Source organism: Papaver somniferum, unplaced genomic scaffold (assembly GCF_003573695.1).
Source record: "Papaver somniferum cultivar HN1 unplaced genomic scaffold, ASM357369v1 unplaced-scaffold_21, whole genome shotgun sequence".
Classification (NCBI taxonomy): domain Eukaryota; kingdom Viridiplantae; phylum Streptophyta; class Magnoliopsida; order Ranunculales; family Papaveraceae; genus Papaver; species Papaver somniferum.
The window spans coordinates 7,605,291-7,618,081 of NW_020631041.1; the positions used below are offsets into that span (position 1 = coordinate 7,605,291).

Sequence of the window (12,791 nt, forward strand, 5' to 3'; positions counted from 1 at the left end):
ATCTAAATTCTCACACCGACAAATGCCTGAGGTGTTGGAGATTACTCTGTTGTTAGATTTAGCAAGAGTACGCTTGCTTGATTCGGCATAAAATAAAGTCCTTGCAAGGCAATGCCATGAAATCGCAGCGACTGTTTCGTCTAAAAATATGCTTAGAAGCATAGACGAAAACCTCTTGTATGAGGTATTCCAATCTAATCAGATAACGTCCATATTCTCTTTGAGTGATGAGTTGATAACTCCTGACACTAGTGGAAAATGGGTGTTTTACAACCTACATCAGAGACCCTCAAATGGCAGTAGTTGGACCGTTGACCAAAAAAACCGGTCTCTGATATAATAAAAACACGGAAAAAATCTGGGAGCTTAAAAAACAGTCTCTGAATAATTACCATTTTGTCCCCAAGGAACTACCGATTCAGCGACCAATGAGCTGCGATGCAGCTCTGATATTTTTAATTGAGGCTATATATATCTCTCATAGATTTTCTCTCTCTTCACTTATCCTTCGCCAAAACCAGCTTTATATCTCTTTGTACTTCTCCGCAGCAGAAAAATTTCCCTTCTTCGAACTCCACCCTTAAGTTTATCGATATCCAAATCTCGTCTATACATCTCTATCTTCCATTACCCTTTTTAATTTTCTCTCGCAGCTTCTTTCACATTCGATCCAAATCTCTATCTTTCTCTCGATTTTTTTCCTCAATCAAAATCATTGAGGATAGAGATTTTTTTCAATTGAATCACGAATAAACTAGGGTATAGATTCTTATCAATTGATTCATGAAGAAACTAGGGTATCGATTCTTCTCAATTGAGTCATGAAGAAATTTAGGGTTAGGGTGAGATTTATTTTCCAACAAGATTACTCGTTACAACTATTTTTCTCTGATTCATAAGAATAGTTTACTGTAATACTCCGTTTATTGTTGTTTTTGTTCTTCAATTTATGTTTTTATTTTTTATTTTTTTACGATGATTATGAGTTTGAATCTGATTTTTGGTTTGCTATTGAAGTCAGATTTACTCCTATGGGTACTGAGATTATTATTTGAATCTACCCGTACTCAAGATTTGCTTCGATATGTAATTTCTCTCTCAGGGTGTATTTTGTTTTAAGATTTTGAGGATTTTTGTCATTGGATTTGATGATTTTCCGGGTTGTTGGTATAGTTTGAGGCGCGGATTGTTGTTTCGAATCTGCATAAGAATACAAAGAAATTGTTTATGAGATGTGAGTAATTTTTATGACCTTATTTGATAAATACTGAAATTATCTGTTAGATCCGTAGGTTTTCTTTTTGATGTTATCGTTGATTATTGAAGTTTGTGGTCTTCTATATATTGATGTAGGATTAAGGACATGTACAATCATGTGACTGATGGTTCTTGACTGAAGGCTCCTCTTATTTCCAATGATTTTGAGATAATCATGAAGGTAATGGTCTGATTCTTTTGTGAATTTAGTATAATCTACAAGGTTTATGTTTGTTTTGTTAAGGGTTGATGGTCATTCAATTTATATGTCCAAGCATTTATAAATTTATTTCTTTGTTTGTAAATTAATATTTGTCCTGTCTCTACAAGGTCTTGATATGTGTTGGCTTGTTTCAAAATTGTGCTCACAATGGATGCTTAATATACCATGATTGCTTTATATTATAATGTTTTGGAATCTATTGAAATGACATGCAACAATAATTTGTACTTCTGTTTTAATGTTGTGTAGTCAATATTTTGGAAATTCATGTGGATCATTTATAAAGTATGACCATACAAGCTGACACTCCTGTTTTAATGTGTACCAAGCTGTTTGTTTTGGTTTATGGCTAAATAGGTTAATATCCTTCATTATTGCTTTCTGTTGGTTTGATTATTTCATGTATGTTGAATTGGTGTTGGTTTGTTTAAACATGTTGCTGCAACTCTGAGAAATTGCTTGATATGATGTGTGGTTCTTTGTGTGTGTGTTTATTGCAGTTAACCATCCTTACCTAGTGATCTACTCCCGAAGTGCAGCACAAAGGAATACGATTGATGGAGGCAAATATTGTGGTCTTTTTCATTACTCGGTGGAGGATCCATTTGTAAGCTATTTGAGAGCTTTATGTCGAATAACCAAGTTTGTTTGGAGTGTTTATTGGTTAAACTAGGTTACAAAATATGAATCTCACCAGCTATTGCTTATTATGCAGTGAAGAGGATGAGATATACAAAGTATGTAGTGAGATTGGCAGGCCATCTCAGAGGGAGGTGGACAGACATGAGCATGTTCTCCTAGCCAAAAAATTCGGTGTCTTGAAGTTAAATATTGTTCTAGTAGTATGAGGATAGTACTGGATATCTATGATTGTGAAGGTTAAGATTCTAATTGACCCTTTAAACTAGTGTTGAATTTAAAACTAACCCAAGCGAATTTCATGATAACCAGGAAATCTCTCAACTTGGTTGAGTACCTGCTACAAGAAAACAGTTCAGATTGTAATGTTGTAACGGAACTAGGATTTCCTCGTACTATGAGAAATACCCCATTCAATGGAAATAATCCAGTTCAGGTGCAATTATGTTAGTTCGTAATTACTTATGAACCTTAGTAGCTATTCGTTATGTCATATGATTGATGTAACCAAGGAGAGATGAAATACAAAGAGACTATAATGAGAACTGCAATCGAGTTCCTATTACATGACAGGTTAGTGAACTATAAAGGAATTGAATTCCTCCAAATGGTTTAGTTACTTTTCTTTTTTGTCTCCTTATAAATTAGAAACTTACACCTAAATTATGCAGCTAACATCAAGGAGAATACAAGGTGGCAATACTGGAAATGCTTGTGCTGCTCACCTGGGTATAATCCACAACGAAAGATCTCGTTTACTTGAAAGATAAGCATTCCTTAACGTTACTTATACCCCCATCTTAGTTTGAATTACTAAGACCTTAATCTGGTATACTTCTTGTGAGCGAAACCATACAAAGTTATTTTTGATCTGTGACATATAAAGTTCGATACTAATAAATGAGCTCACTTATAATCTTCTTCTTCTTCCACTTGTAGCTCCCCTGATCACATATGATTAATAGTTTATATTGTGCAAGTATCTTCTTCTTACCCTTTATCTGCCTTCGATTTCTCTGAAGCTTTTGTTTTGTTGCAATCTTCTCCTATCGTAGTTATGGTTGTGCGATAATTTTCCTGCTGTTTGTCTCAGTTCCCTGTTTTCGGTTCTGTCCTGTTTTAGAGTCCTACAGTAAAAGAAGGTTTTGTTCTTCATCGTTATTTGATGTTTTATCTCTGCATCTATGGTATTATTGATTTCATGTTGAATAAGCACTAAGATAATCCGTCCCTTAAGCAGGTTGCATTCATCAGAAGTTCTGCAACTGGTTCTAAGGTGATGGCCTCCGCATCTCAATTGGTTAAGTTATGTTATAGCTTTACCTTGGAATTATGTTAAGTTTTTTTATATTTTTTGAGCCTTCTCATTTGGTATGTGACTGTGTAGCATCCTGTCTCTATGGAACTTGGTGGTAAAATTCCAATTGTAGGTTTTTGAAGTTACAGATCTTGATAAAGGTTAGTTTCAATGGCCTAGAAGCCTTTTTCGTATCGAATTTCCCTTACTGTAAAGAAGTATACACAGTAATTTCATTGTGTATCTTAACTTTCAATAAATCCTTTGTCAATTATTAATTGTTCCATCCAAACCTTGAAAGTATCGGTACTTATAGGTATGGGCGTTCATAAATTTGTGTTGTGTTTGTAACAGCTGCCGAGATGACTATTTTTGGTTGCTTTTGGACAAATGGCCAAATCTATAGTGCAACACCTCCCCTTCTACTGCATGTAAGTTTCAGAAATGGACGCATTTGTTTCTACTTGACCTTTATCTCTTGTGCAAAATTTGGATTTATTTTCCCTGGAACCAAATACATTTAGTTTGTCTTGCCAATCAATCCAAAAATAGCAATAACTGACCCATCTCTTTATGCATCACTAATGAAGTTTCTGTGCTTAGGGCCTGCAGTGGTGTACTAAGATTCGTCATGGAAAGTGGTAACAAGGGTTGTTAGGTTGTTTCCTTAACTGTAAAATAAGTTGTTCATCTTTGCAGCTTGTAATATTCATGACTGTTACGTATCCTTAACAAATTCTGAATTGTTGTGTTTTGATATGTAGGTTCTCTTGATATCCTGGTTACTTTGGAGCTTACACCTTAGTGAGAGGCATGATAGTCTCAAAACATTTTTTATATGTTTCTTTTGGTTTGGCATCGGCTCTGCAGTTTTAACATTTCAATTCTTGCCTGTCACACATTGTCGGAACATCGTCTATTGGTTTATCAATTAGCTTAGCATGTTGTTGTTTGAACTTACTAGCTAGCTTGGATATATATTGTTTTGAACTCAAAATTTCCTCCTTTTTTGTGTAATTTTAAACCCAATGGATTAAATGAATGAATGTTAAAATTCTCAGTTTGATTATAAATTTCAGTCAAATTTGAAGTTGTATTTGAATTTCAGTTAATTTGAAGTTGCATTTGAATTTCAGTTTGACTTTAATTTGACTTGACTTTAGTTTGACTTCAATGTCAGTCAGATTAATTCGGATTCAGGCATTTCACCTGATCTGAATCTGTATTTTTTTATATTATAATTCAAATCTACGACCCACGCGTACGGGGTCAGCATCTAGTTACCGTAAGAAACGGTCTCTGTTCAGAGACCCACGCGTAAGGGGTCGTGCAATTAAAAAACGCTTTATCAACAACCCATTCAGAGAACCCTAGAACAGGTCGTTTAACTCTTATATATGACCTGTTCTGAGGGTCGCGGAATGTCTGTTTTCCACTAGTGTGACTAGGAGCATATCCATTTAATTTGCGTTGATATCTCATGGAGAAGAGTATCCGCATATTGAAGTTTGGTACCAATGGATTAGAATATCCTCATACTCTAGAGAATGATGTAAGATCGTTTATTTACTGATTTTTAACTTACTGTCGATAATATTCAGAGTAGCTACTGAAATTTTTGTGGATGGATATCCCCCTTTGCAAAGGAATTGTCGACAAAGTTTATATGATTGGCAAGTATGGACCTCAATCCATATTAATGTGTTTTCTCCTTTGTGTACGCTCTTGAGACCTTAGTCTCAACATCGGTTACGACTTTGATGCTAATCAGAGAGCGCGGTGAGGAAAACTAAGGTCGCTTATTGTATAGTTCCAACCTTGAAAACGAGTTTCCACAGAAAATGGTCAGGTTGATAGAAGTATGGTCTGGTAGTCGTAAATGACTCGACATATCACTTGGGGTGGTAAATGTGTATCTATACTCATATAGATTTTAAAATGAAACTCTTGACTGTCAGTCGTTGATGTTGTAGATCTTAGTGATTCTCTGGGAATTGATGGTGAGTAATCTATTTTTCTTATGCATTCACTGGATGGTTTTGTTTATTCATTCATCAAGCATTTTGAACTCATTGCTCATAAACCATTATCATGTTTTCTGTTTGAGACACGCTACATGCCATTGTTATTACTACTTTACTACAAGATTTGCAAAATTGATGAGAAAGCCTTCCCGCCGTTAGGGGGAGGAAAGGTTGTCGCCTGAAAAACGGCGTGAAGTATCCTGGTTTTCATAAAGCATAAACTAGGATATATCTCATCTTCATGTTTTCAATAATGATAGACATGCCGAAGATTTGATATCTTCAAAAGTTGCAAATCAAGTTGCTTCATGAGAAGTTGTGAGTATAGTAACTAGTGTGTCATTTAAAACACACATTGAGCATGGATGATTAGTTGACACAAAATATTATTCTCCTTATCAAAGAGAAAGCAATCACAATTATTGAGATTTAGTGCTCTCAAAGAGATCAAAGGAAGATCTAATTTCTCTAAGTATAGTTCTCCTAATAAGAGAATGTCTCTGCAAAGGTAGTGGAACCTCAAAATGAGAGGATTTCCATAAGGCATGCATGCAATAGAGAAATTTGCGATCGTAATCCAATGATTGTTGATGACATAGTCAAAGTATCCACTGATATTGTCGTAGGTTTTGTTAGTTTAAACCACTCTCTATGGAAATGTCATCAAAGATAAATGATTGGTTAAACTAGAAGGGAGAGATTCAGGCAGAATAAAAATTTCTCATAAAATGCTTAGCTTTGAGTACTGCAACCAGAACACTCGATAATGTGAGCTACTCTAAGCCACGGGAGGGTGTTTTGTAGTACTGACATCCGATGATGTGACCCTAGTGGACCCTAGTGGCTACAATTGGGTGTGTGCATAGTAAGAAAAACAAAGTCAACTAATGGCACAAAGTCTTTCACATAAACTTGAGATGGATTACAAAGAATCATATTCCTCTTTGTGGATGCAACTACCTCTTTGGTATTTGTCTGGAAGTCCTTCAAGGACTCGATGTGCATCTAGTGGATGTGGTTACTGCAAATCTGTATGATAAACTAGATACAGATAACTGCATACAAATTCCTGAAGGTTTTCCCTATCAGTAGAATTACCATGTCATATGCATTCGCTCAATAAAGACGAAAGTGGTCAAACGTCTAATTAAGTGATGCCATTATCCAGAAATATGTGAACCATCTTCTATGCCCATGTATTTTGCATTTACTAGATTTTATATTTACAACATCTATTTGATTGGAACTTCTGAAGAGTCCTCCAAAGCACAAAAAATGCTAAAAGCAGAAGTTCGAGATGAATTCTCGGTAAAACATGGTCTCAATCTGTTGGTTGAGCGTTGTAGCTGGAATTCCATTAATTTCGTCAAACTTAAAGGTTTAGACATGTTTAAATGGACAAGATAACATTGTTTCAGTCGTTCGATCTCATACATTTAAGATTGATCGGCTTACACCTCAACAAAGGTAGTGTATCACTCTGTGGTTTGCATTACACAAAAGATGTGTAAATGATATATCAGCCGAAATACGCTATAGATACCTGATATTGGGTTTCTGGTAAACACGTAAGTCTGGCTCTGTCCCAGTACCAATATCGAGACATTGGTCCGAAGATAAACTCTTGATCTTCGTGGTACCATTAAGCTTGATCTTTTGTATGAAAGATCGCTGGATGTCTCCCATAGAGAAAAGCTAATCGGACTGTTTGAGTTTTTGATTTTTGGCATGTTTGTTAAAACATCTAAACATTTTCCTAGTTATTAGTCTGGTAATAGAGGATACTTATTTATCCTTCGATCGATTATGATTGTTCGGACAAAGCTAGTGGAGAATAAAAGGATGGAACGACAAGATGATCATTAAGAAATTGCACATAAGAAAATCAAACTGATTTTCTCAAATAAAGGAAGTTGTAGCTGCTGAAGACTTTAAAGGGTGGTTCAGAACTCTAAACAGTACTACAAGGCATAATGATCAACCGAGGAGGCTTCTCATCAGGGGGAGTAAATCCATGGAAGACTATGGATATGAGCATATTGTACATTACGTCGTGTACTCTTTTTCCTTAGTCAAGGTTTTGTCCCACTGGGTTTTCCTTTTTCAAGGTTTTAATGAGGCATGCGAGTCCACTGCTATCCGCAGTTTGACGTGTTGTACTCTTTTTCCTTCTTCCTGGTTTTTATCCCTCTGGGTTTTTCTGGGCAAGGTTTTAACGAGGCAACATCTACGGGTTTATCATAGTTCTGAGAACTCATATTTTCCTACGTTCAGGTTTTGTCCCTCTGGATTATCCTGGCGAGGTTTTTAACGACATAACAATGTTAGAACGGTGATCAACACCTAAAGAGATGTATATATCCATAGAGGCTGTTGAGAAGCGATATCAGATAACCGCATTTATATTCCGGTTCAGGCGTACAAGTTTTTGTCCCAAGTGGTTTTCCTAATGCAATTTTAATGGAGGAATTATTTTGTAGCGGTGACCAACCTCACACTAAGCACGGGTTTTGTCCTAAATGGTTTTTCCTGGCGCAACCTCAACAAGGGGAGAAAATTCTTAACGACCATCATCTCTTTTAAAGATGCCGGTGTTGTACTCCTTTTCGTTCGACCGGGTTTTGTCCCACTGGGTTTTACCGCCAAAATTTTAATGAGGCAACGTTCTTAGAAATGGTAGTCCAAGGGGAGTATTACGTGAACGCATCTAGTGGAGGTGGCCCACCATTGATCGGGAATAATCCAGTAAACACTGGAGTACTTCTAGGTTAAATCCTTAACCGCCTAAACTAGATAAGCACCAACATCTTAGTTGTTAAGTAAGCCTTAAGATGTAAACACGTGGGTGATTTGTACAATTACCGACTCTATGCTAATGGCTATAAATAGCCGAGTGATCTCCCCATTTGGATATGTAACAGCAACAACGAGAGGAATAAGAACCACTTCTTTACTTTCATTTCCAAACTCTAGTAATCAGTTTAGTGCTTCGTACTAAATACAAACTAGTGCATGTATGTATAACTAGTATGTTAGCCTTGCCATGTATATGCCAGTACTAATAACTATTTAGTTTAGTTAGTGGACAAGTTATATAGTTAGTGGAGCAGTTCACTGTTTCGGAAATCAGTTTACTGTTTGGAAATATCGTATCATTTCATAACAATTCTCTTTTTATAGTCATTATTGTTATTAGTTAATCTTTGTTTATTTATTTATATATCATATAAATTTTTAGTTTCTTTAAGATCTTCTGATTATGTTTTAATGGCGAAGTTACATATATACATCGTAATGAAATCACACAATGAGGTTAAAAACTGGCTTAGAACATGTCTCAACTCAAGATGCATAGCTAAATCGACGTATATAGCCCGTTCACAATTTAGCACCACCGGAAATTTACATACTATACACTATCGTTTGCATATCTGAATGTTCCTAGTATCAAAACTGATTTACTTCGATAGTCGGATCACTAATATCCTCGACATGTTTACGTCCAAAACATGAAAAGATTTCTAAAACCGTGCACGTCAAGTAAACAATGATCAAAATCGGAAACGATATTCGTCCAAACGAACAATCTCCATCTTCTCCGCAAGATCCTATACCAATATTCACAACACCCATGACTAGAATTATCCTTCCAAACCAATGGTGGTACCAGTTCCAGTATCGCCGTATCTTTGAATCCATGTCAGGCAGTACAAAGAATCCCAATACCTGATGCAACAATCAAACACACGGGATTAGAATTCGTTTTGCAACCGAAAAATTGAAGCGAATAGTATTATTCAGAGAATGCATCACGAACCTGGAGAATTGTAAGCACAAAAACAAGGATTCCAATGCCTCTATGCGCCGCGAAATTGATGTGTGTTCTATCATAGAGCACCTTTCCAGACACAATAGCTGCAAGTCCGACAAGAAATCCAACAAGCTGAATAAATGTATGTAAAAAGTACCATTTTCGAACCCAATGGCGATAATGTCTTGCAACCATCGTCCCAGCAGGAAGCATCACACCCCATCCAATTAAAGCTAATGCTCCATGACTCCTTTTCATCTTCTCAATGTTCGGAGGTTTAACCGCAGTCGCATTTTGGCTACTCGCTGCTTGATCAATACCTCTGGAGAAATCAAACCGAATTGTCGTCTTATCATCGTGCTTTGACAACTTGCTGTGTACCGGTGTTGCAGATCCAAAAGCTAGTATAATCGGTTGCCCCGAAAGACGGTCATCAAACTTCAACTGAAATGCTAAGTAAATTTTAGCTCCGTAAACAACAATTGCTGGTGGGATATTAGTGAGTGGTAATTCTCCTTTGTTTCGAATGACTTCCGACTTAGAATAGCCGCGTAAGTAATACTCTTTTATAACTGCTCGGCCTAGTTTACTGATCCAACCAACCATCGCACTAGAACCCACCATTGTTCCGTCTTTCGAAAATCCAATTCCAACCCATCCGTTCGTGTATTCAGCAGATAAAATGATATTCACTACATGCTTCTCATCCTGAGAGAACTGCAAAATACAAAAACATGTAAACGGAACGATCAGACGAATAAAATGACAAAAAATGAATCGAATTATGACAAGAAACGTGACCTTAAAAGGAACTTACTCGTAATATGAAGGTATTCCAAATCCTGTAACAACCCAAATGAGTCGAAATATTCCCGAACGGAACAGGAAGAAACGTCGCTAAATCTTCGTTACAAGCATCTAATACTTCTGAATTATCCTCACCGAACACAAAAGTTTTTTCGGGGTTCAAGCTGAGGATAAAAACAGAGAAGAAACAGAGGATTGAATAGTGTGTAACCATGATTATTCGAAGGATTAGTAATGTTTGGTGTGAGATTAAGAATGTAGTTTGTTTGAGATTATTACAAAGAGATGGTTTGAGGAGGTTATCAGAGAATGGTTGAGATGTTTTAGTATCTTAAAGTTGAAGTTTTCGAGTGATTGATGATGATTGTGTCTGTTGAAGGTGGTTAGTTGCATATTGCGTGTGTTTCAATCCTTGGCGCCATATTCTCTGTTGGTAACTGCAACTAACTGGGCCATGTGCTAGTGTATGTTTTGGGCCCATTTATTACTTTTTTATTAGTAGTTTTCCAGAATTTATAGTATTTTTCTGAAACGTGTTTTGAGGCATCCGGATATGTTTTGAGGCATATTTTTGGCTGAAAATTATCAGCCGAACCTTAAAATTATCATCCAAACCTAGACGAAAATATAGATTCGGCTGAAAATTGAGTATGCCTCAAAAAAAACTCGGTCTGCCTCAAAATTTACTATATTGTTTTTCAAATTCCACTACTGGTGGTGACTCACTATCGAAGAGGTGGCTTCCCTCTAGAATGGAATTATCACATAGCAGAGAACAAATCACATTATAGGCACCCAAAAGTCAACCAAAGAAGTAATTATGTTACAAGCAATCAGAAATCAAACACCTGTGAAACGTAATACAAAAAAGTTCGTGATTGGGCTTGTTGGGGAATCTCCTCTCTAAAAATGAACTTATCGGAGAACAAATTACATTACAATCATCGAGAAATCAACCAAACCACCCTCTCAGAAGGAAGTACATTATAAGTTAAGCACTGAGAAATAAACAACCAATGAAGAAACCTACAAAAAAAGAAAAAAGTCTTGGGCTTGCTTGAAAATCTCCTCTCTGAAAGAAAAAAAAAAGATGCACCAGCCGGGAATCGAACCCGGGTCTGTACCGTGGCAGGGTACTATTCTACCACTAGACCACTGGTGCTTTGTTGATTCAAAAGCTGATCTTTACGTTCCAGAACCAAATTTGATGAAAATAATTATAAAAATAATATCAAAAGATTAAAAATCCAATTTCATTATTTGGACTCATGTATTCTCCTATCTAAAATTCAAACAATAAAAACTTTTGTTTAATCGTACAAAAGCTTCTCTCTGTTTCTCTCTTATATAGATTTTGGTTTAGTACATCCAAATATCACACAAGTATACATTTTAAAGAACAATAACAACAACAGCAAATCTCATCAAACAACACATTTCTCTTCCATAAGTTTCCAATATTAATCAAGCTTCATGGTTCTTATGAAAGCATCATAAACAATGTTCGACGGATTTCGCGACTAGTACCGCGGAACTTAAGTTATGCTTGTGGAGCAGGTGCTGGTGCATTACCCATCAGGGATGCAACGGATGCTTGTTGAGCAGGTGCTGGTGCACTTTTCACTGGAGTTAGATTTGGCAAGATGTTATTGACTGTAAATACCGGCTTTTGGCTAGTCTTGGTATTCTCTGACAATCTAACGTCATCAGATAATGAATTCGTTGTTATTCCTCCTATTTGGGGGATACCAGTGAAAGGATTTTCACCTTCAAAATTACCGGGAGGATCGTAAACACAAATCGCAAAAACACCTCCATTGTTGCATTTGACGCGTGCGCATCCCATCCTTTTAGTAGTCGTCCAGACAATTTGTGTAAAGTGTCCACACATTGCATTCATTTGACAAGAATTAAGCGACGGATTATAAGATGATGTTTCAGCTGCCCAGCTCTTAACAGCGAAAGCAGCAGAATAATCTTCATATTTGCCACCCCAAAAGATGTTTTCTCCGAAAGGACCATTAGAATGGATCATGTCACAGTCCCCGACTCTCTGAGACGCGAATCTCCGTGCGTAACGTGCTAAAGTACTGTTCCATGTCAATGGCTGTTCGCTAAATTTCGCTCGAACTGCGTTGTGTTCGCTTATAAACTCGTGTCTGTCAACGGCATCAGGTGGAATACTGTGTAATCTCTGTTGTCTCCCAGGATGATGACCTTTTGCATGGGCATAGTTTAATACTACGGAGACGATGAGATTTGTTAGTAGGAGGCGGAGTTGATATCTTGTGGATGTTGCCGATGCTGCCATTGTTTATTTTTCTTGTGGCTGCTCCTCATAGCCAGAGCAGCTGCACCAAGAAGAGAAAGAGAGGAGAAATGGAAGAGAAAAGATAAAAGAGATTTTCGGTGGTAGGGAGAGAAATTTGGAGGGAAAGAGGATGACAGTTATTTTTGTTTTAAGGTCAACCGGTATTGTAGGTCAAACTACTAATGCATGGTCATCGAAAACCATGCAAAATCACGATTGCTAAACATGGTCAATTCATATTTTTGGTTAATGGTCCGAAAACCATGCAAAATCTAAAGATCACGATTGCTATAAAATTCATATTTTTGGTTAATGGTCATTAAAAACCATGCAAAATCTAAATATCACGATTGCTAAACATGGTCAATTTATATTTTTGGTTAATAGTTGCTCAGAGACAGGGACGGACCAAGGAAAATGGA

At 36.7% G+C, this 12,791-nt stretch overlaps 2 protein-coding genes, 1 long non-coding RNA gene and 1 other non-coding gene across 14 annotated transcripts; 1 reads left to right on the forward strand and 3 right to left on the reverse strand.

Annotated features, from left to right (window-relative positions):
- The first annotated feature begins 484 nt into the window (after nt 1-484).
- Nucleotides 485-4,488, forward strand: LOC113340074. 11 transcript variants are annotated; one of them, XR_003355293.1, is made up of 10 exons: nt 485-842; nt 1,018-1,086; nt 1,174-1,234; nt 1,354-1,438; nt 1,981-2,087; nt 2,196-2,692; nt 2,791-3,577; nt 3,771-3,847; nt 4,020-4,074; nt 4,181-4,488. It is a non-coding gene; the product is annotated as an uncharacterized LOC113340074 (long non-coding RNA). The 11 variants fall into 11 exon arrangements; XR_003355294.1 differs by having other exon boundaries at nt 1,022-1,086; XR_003355298.1 differs by having other exon boundaries at nt 485-1,234; nt 2,791-3,395; nt 3,507-3,577.
- A 4,209-nt stretch (nt 4,489-8,697) lies between these two features.
- On the reverse strand, nt 8,698-10,327 carry LOC113339797 (cytochrome b561 and DOMON domain-containing protein At3g61750-like). Its single transcript, XM_026585023.1, has 3 exons — nt 10,069-10,327; nt 9,258-9,968; nt 8,698-9,166 (listed from the first exon to the last, which is right to left on the reverse strand). The coding sequence occupies exons 1-3, from the start codon at nt 10,270-10,272 to the stop codon at nt 8,888-8,890; spliced, it is 1,194 nt and encodes a 397-aa protein (XP_026440808.1). The 5' UTR covers nt 10,273-10,327; the 3' UTR covers nt 8,698-8,887.
- An 822-nt stretch (nt 10,328-11,149) lies between these two features.
- TRNAG-GCC lies at nt 11,150-11,220 on the reverse strand. Its single transcript has one exon. It is a non-coding gene; the product is annotated as a tRNA-Gly (tRNA).
- A 64-nt stretch (nt 11,221-11,284) lies between these two features.
- Nucleotides 11,285-12,441, reverse strand: LOC113339782 (pathogenesis-related protein PRB1-2-like). The gene has a single exon (XM_026585013.1). The coding sequence runs from the start codon at nt 12,367-12,369 to the stop codon at nt 11,599-11,601; it is 771 nt and encodes a 256-aa protein (XP_026440798.1). The 5' UTR covers nt 12,370-12,441; the 3' UTR covers nt 11,285-11,598.
- Between the last annotated feature and the right edge of the window lie 350 nt (nt 12,442-12,791).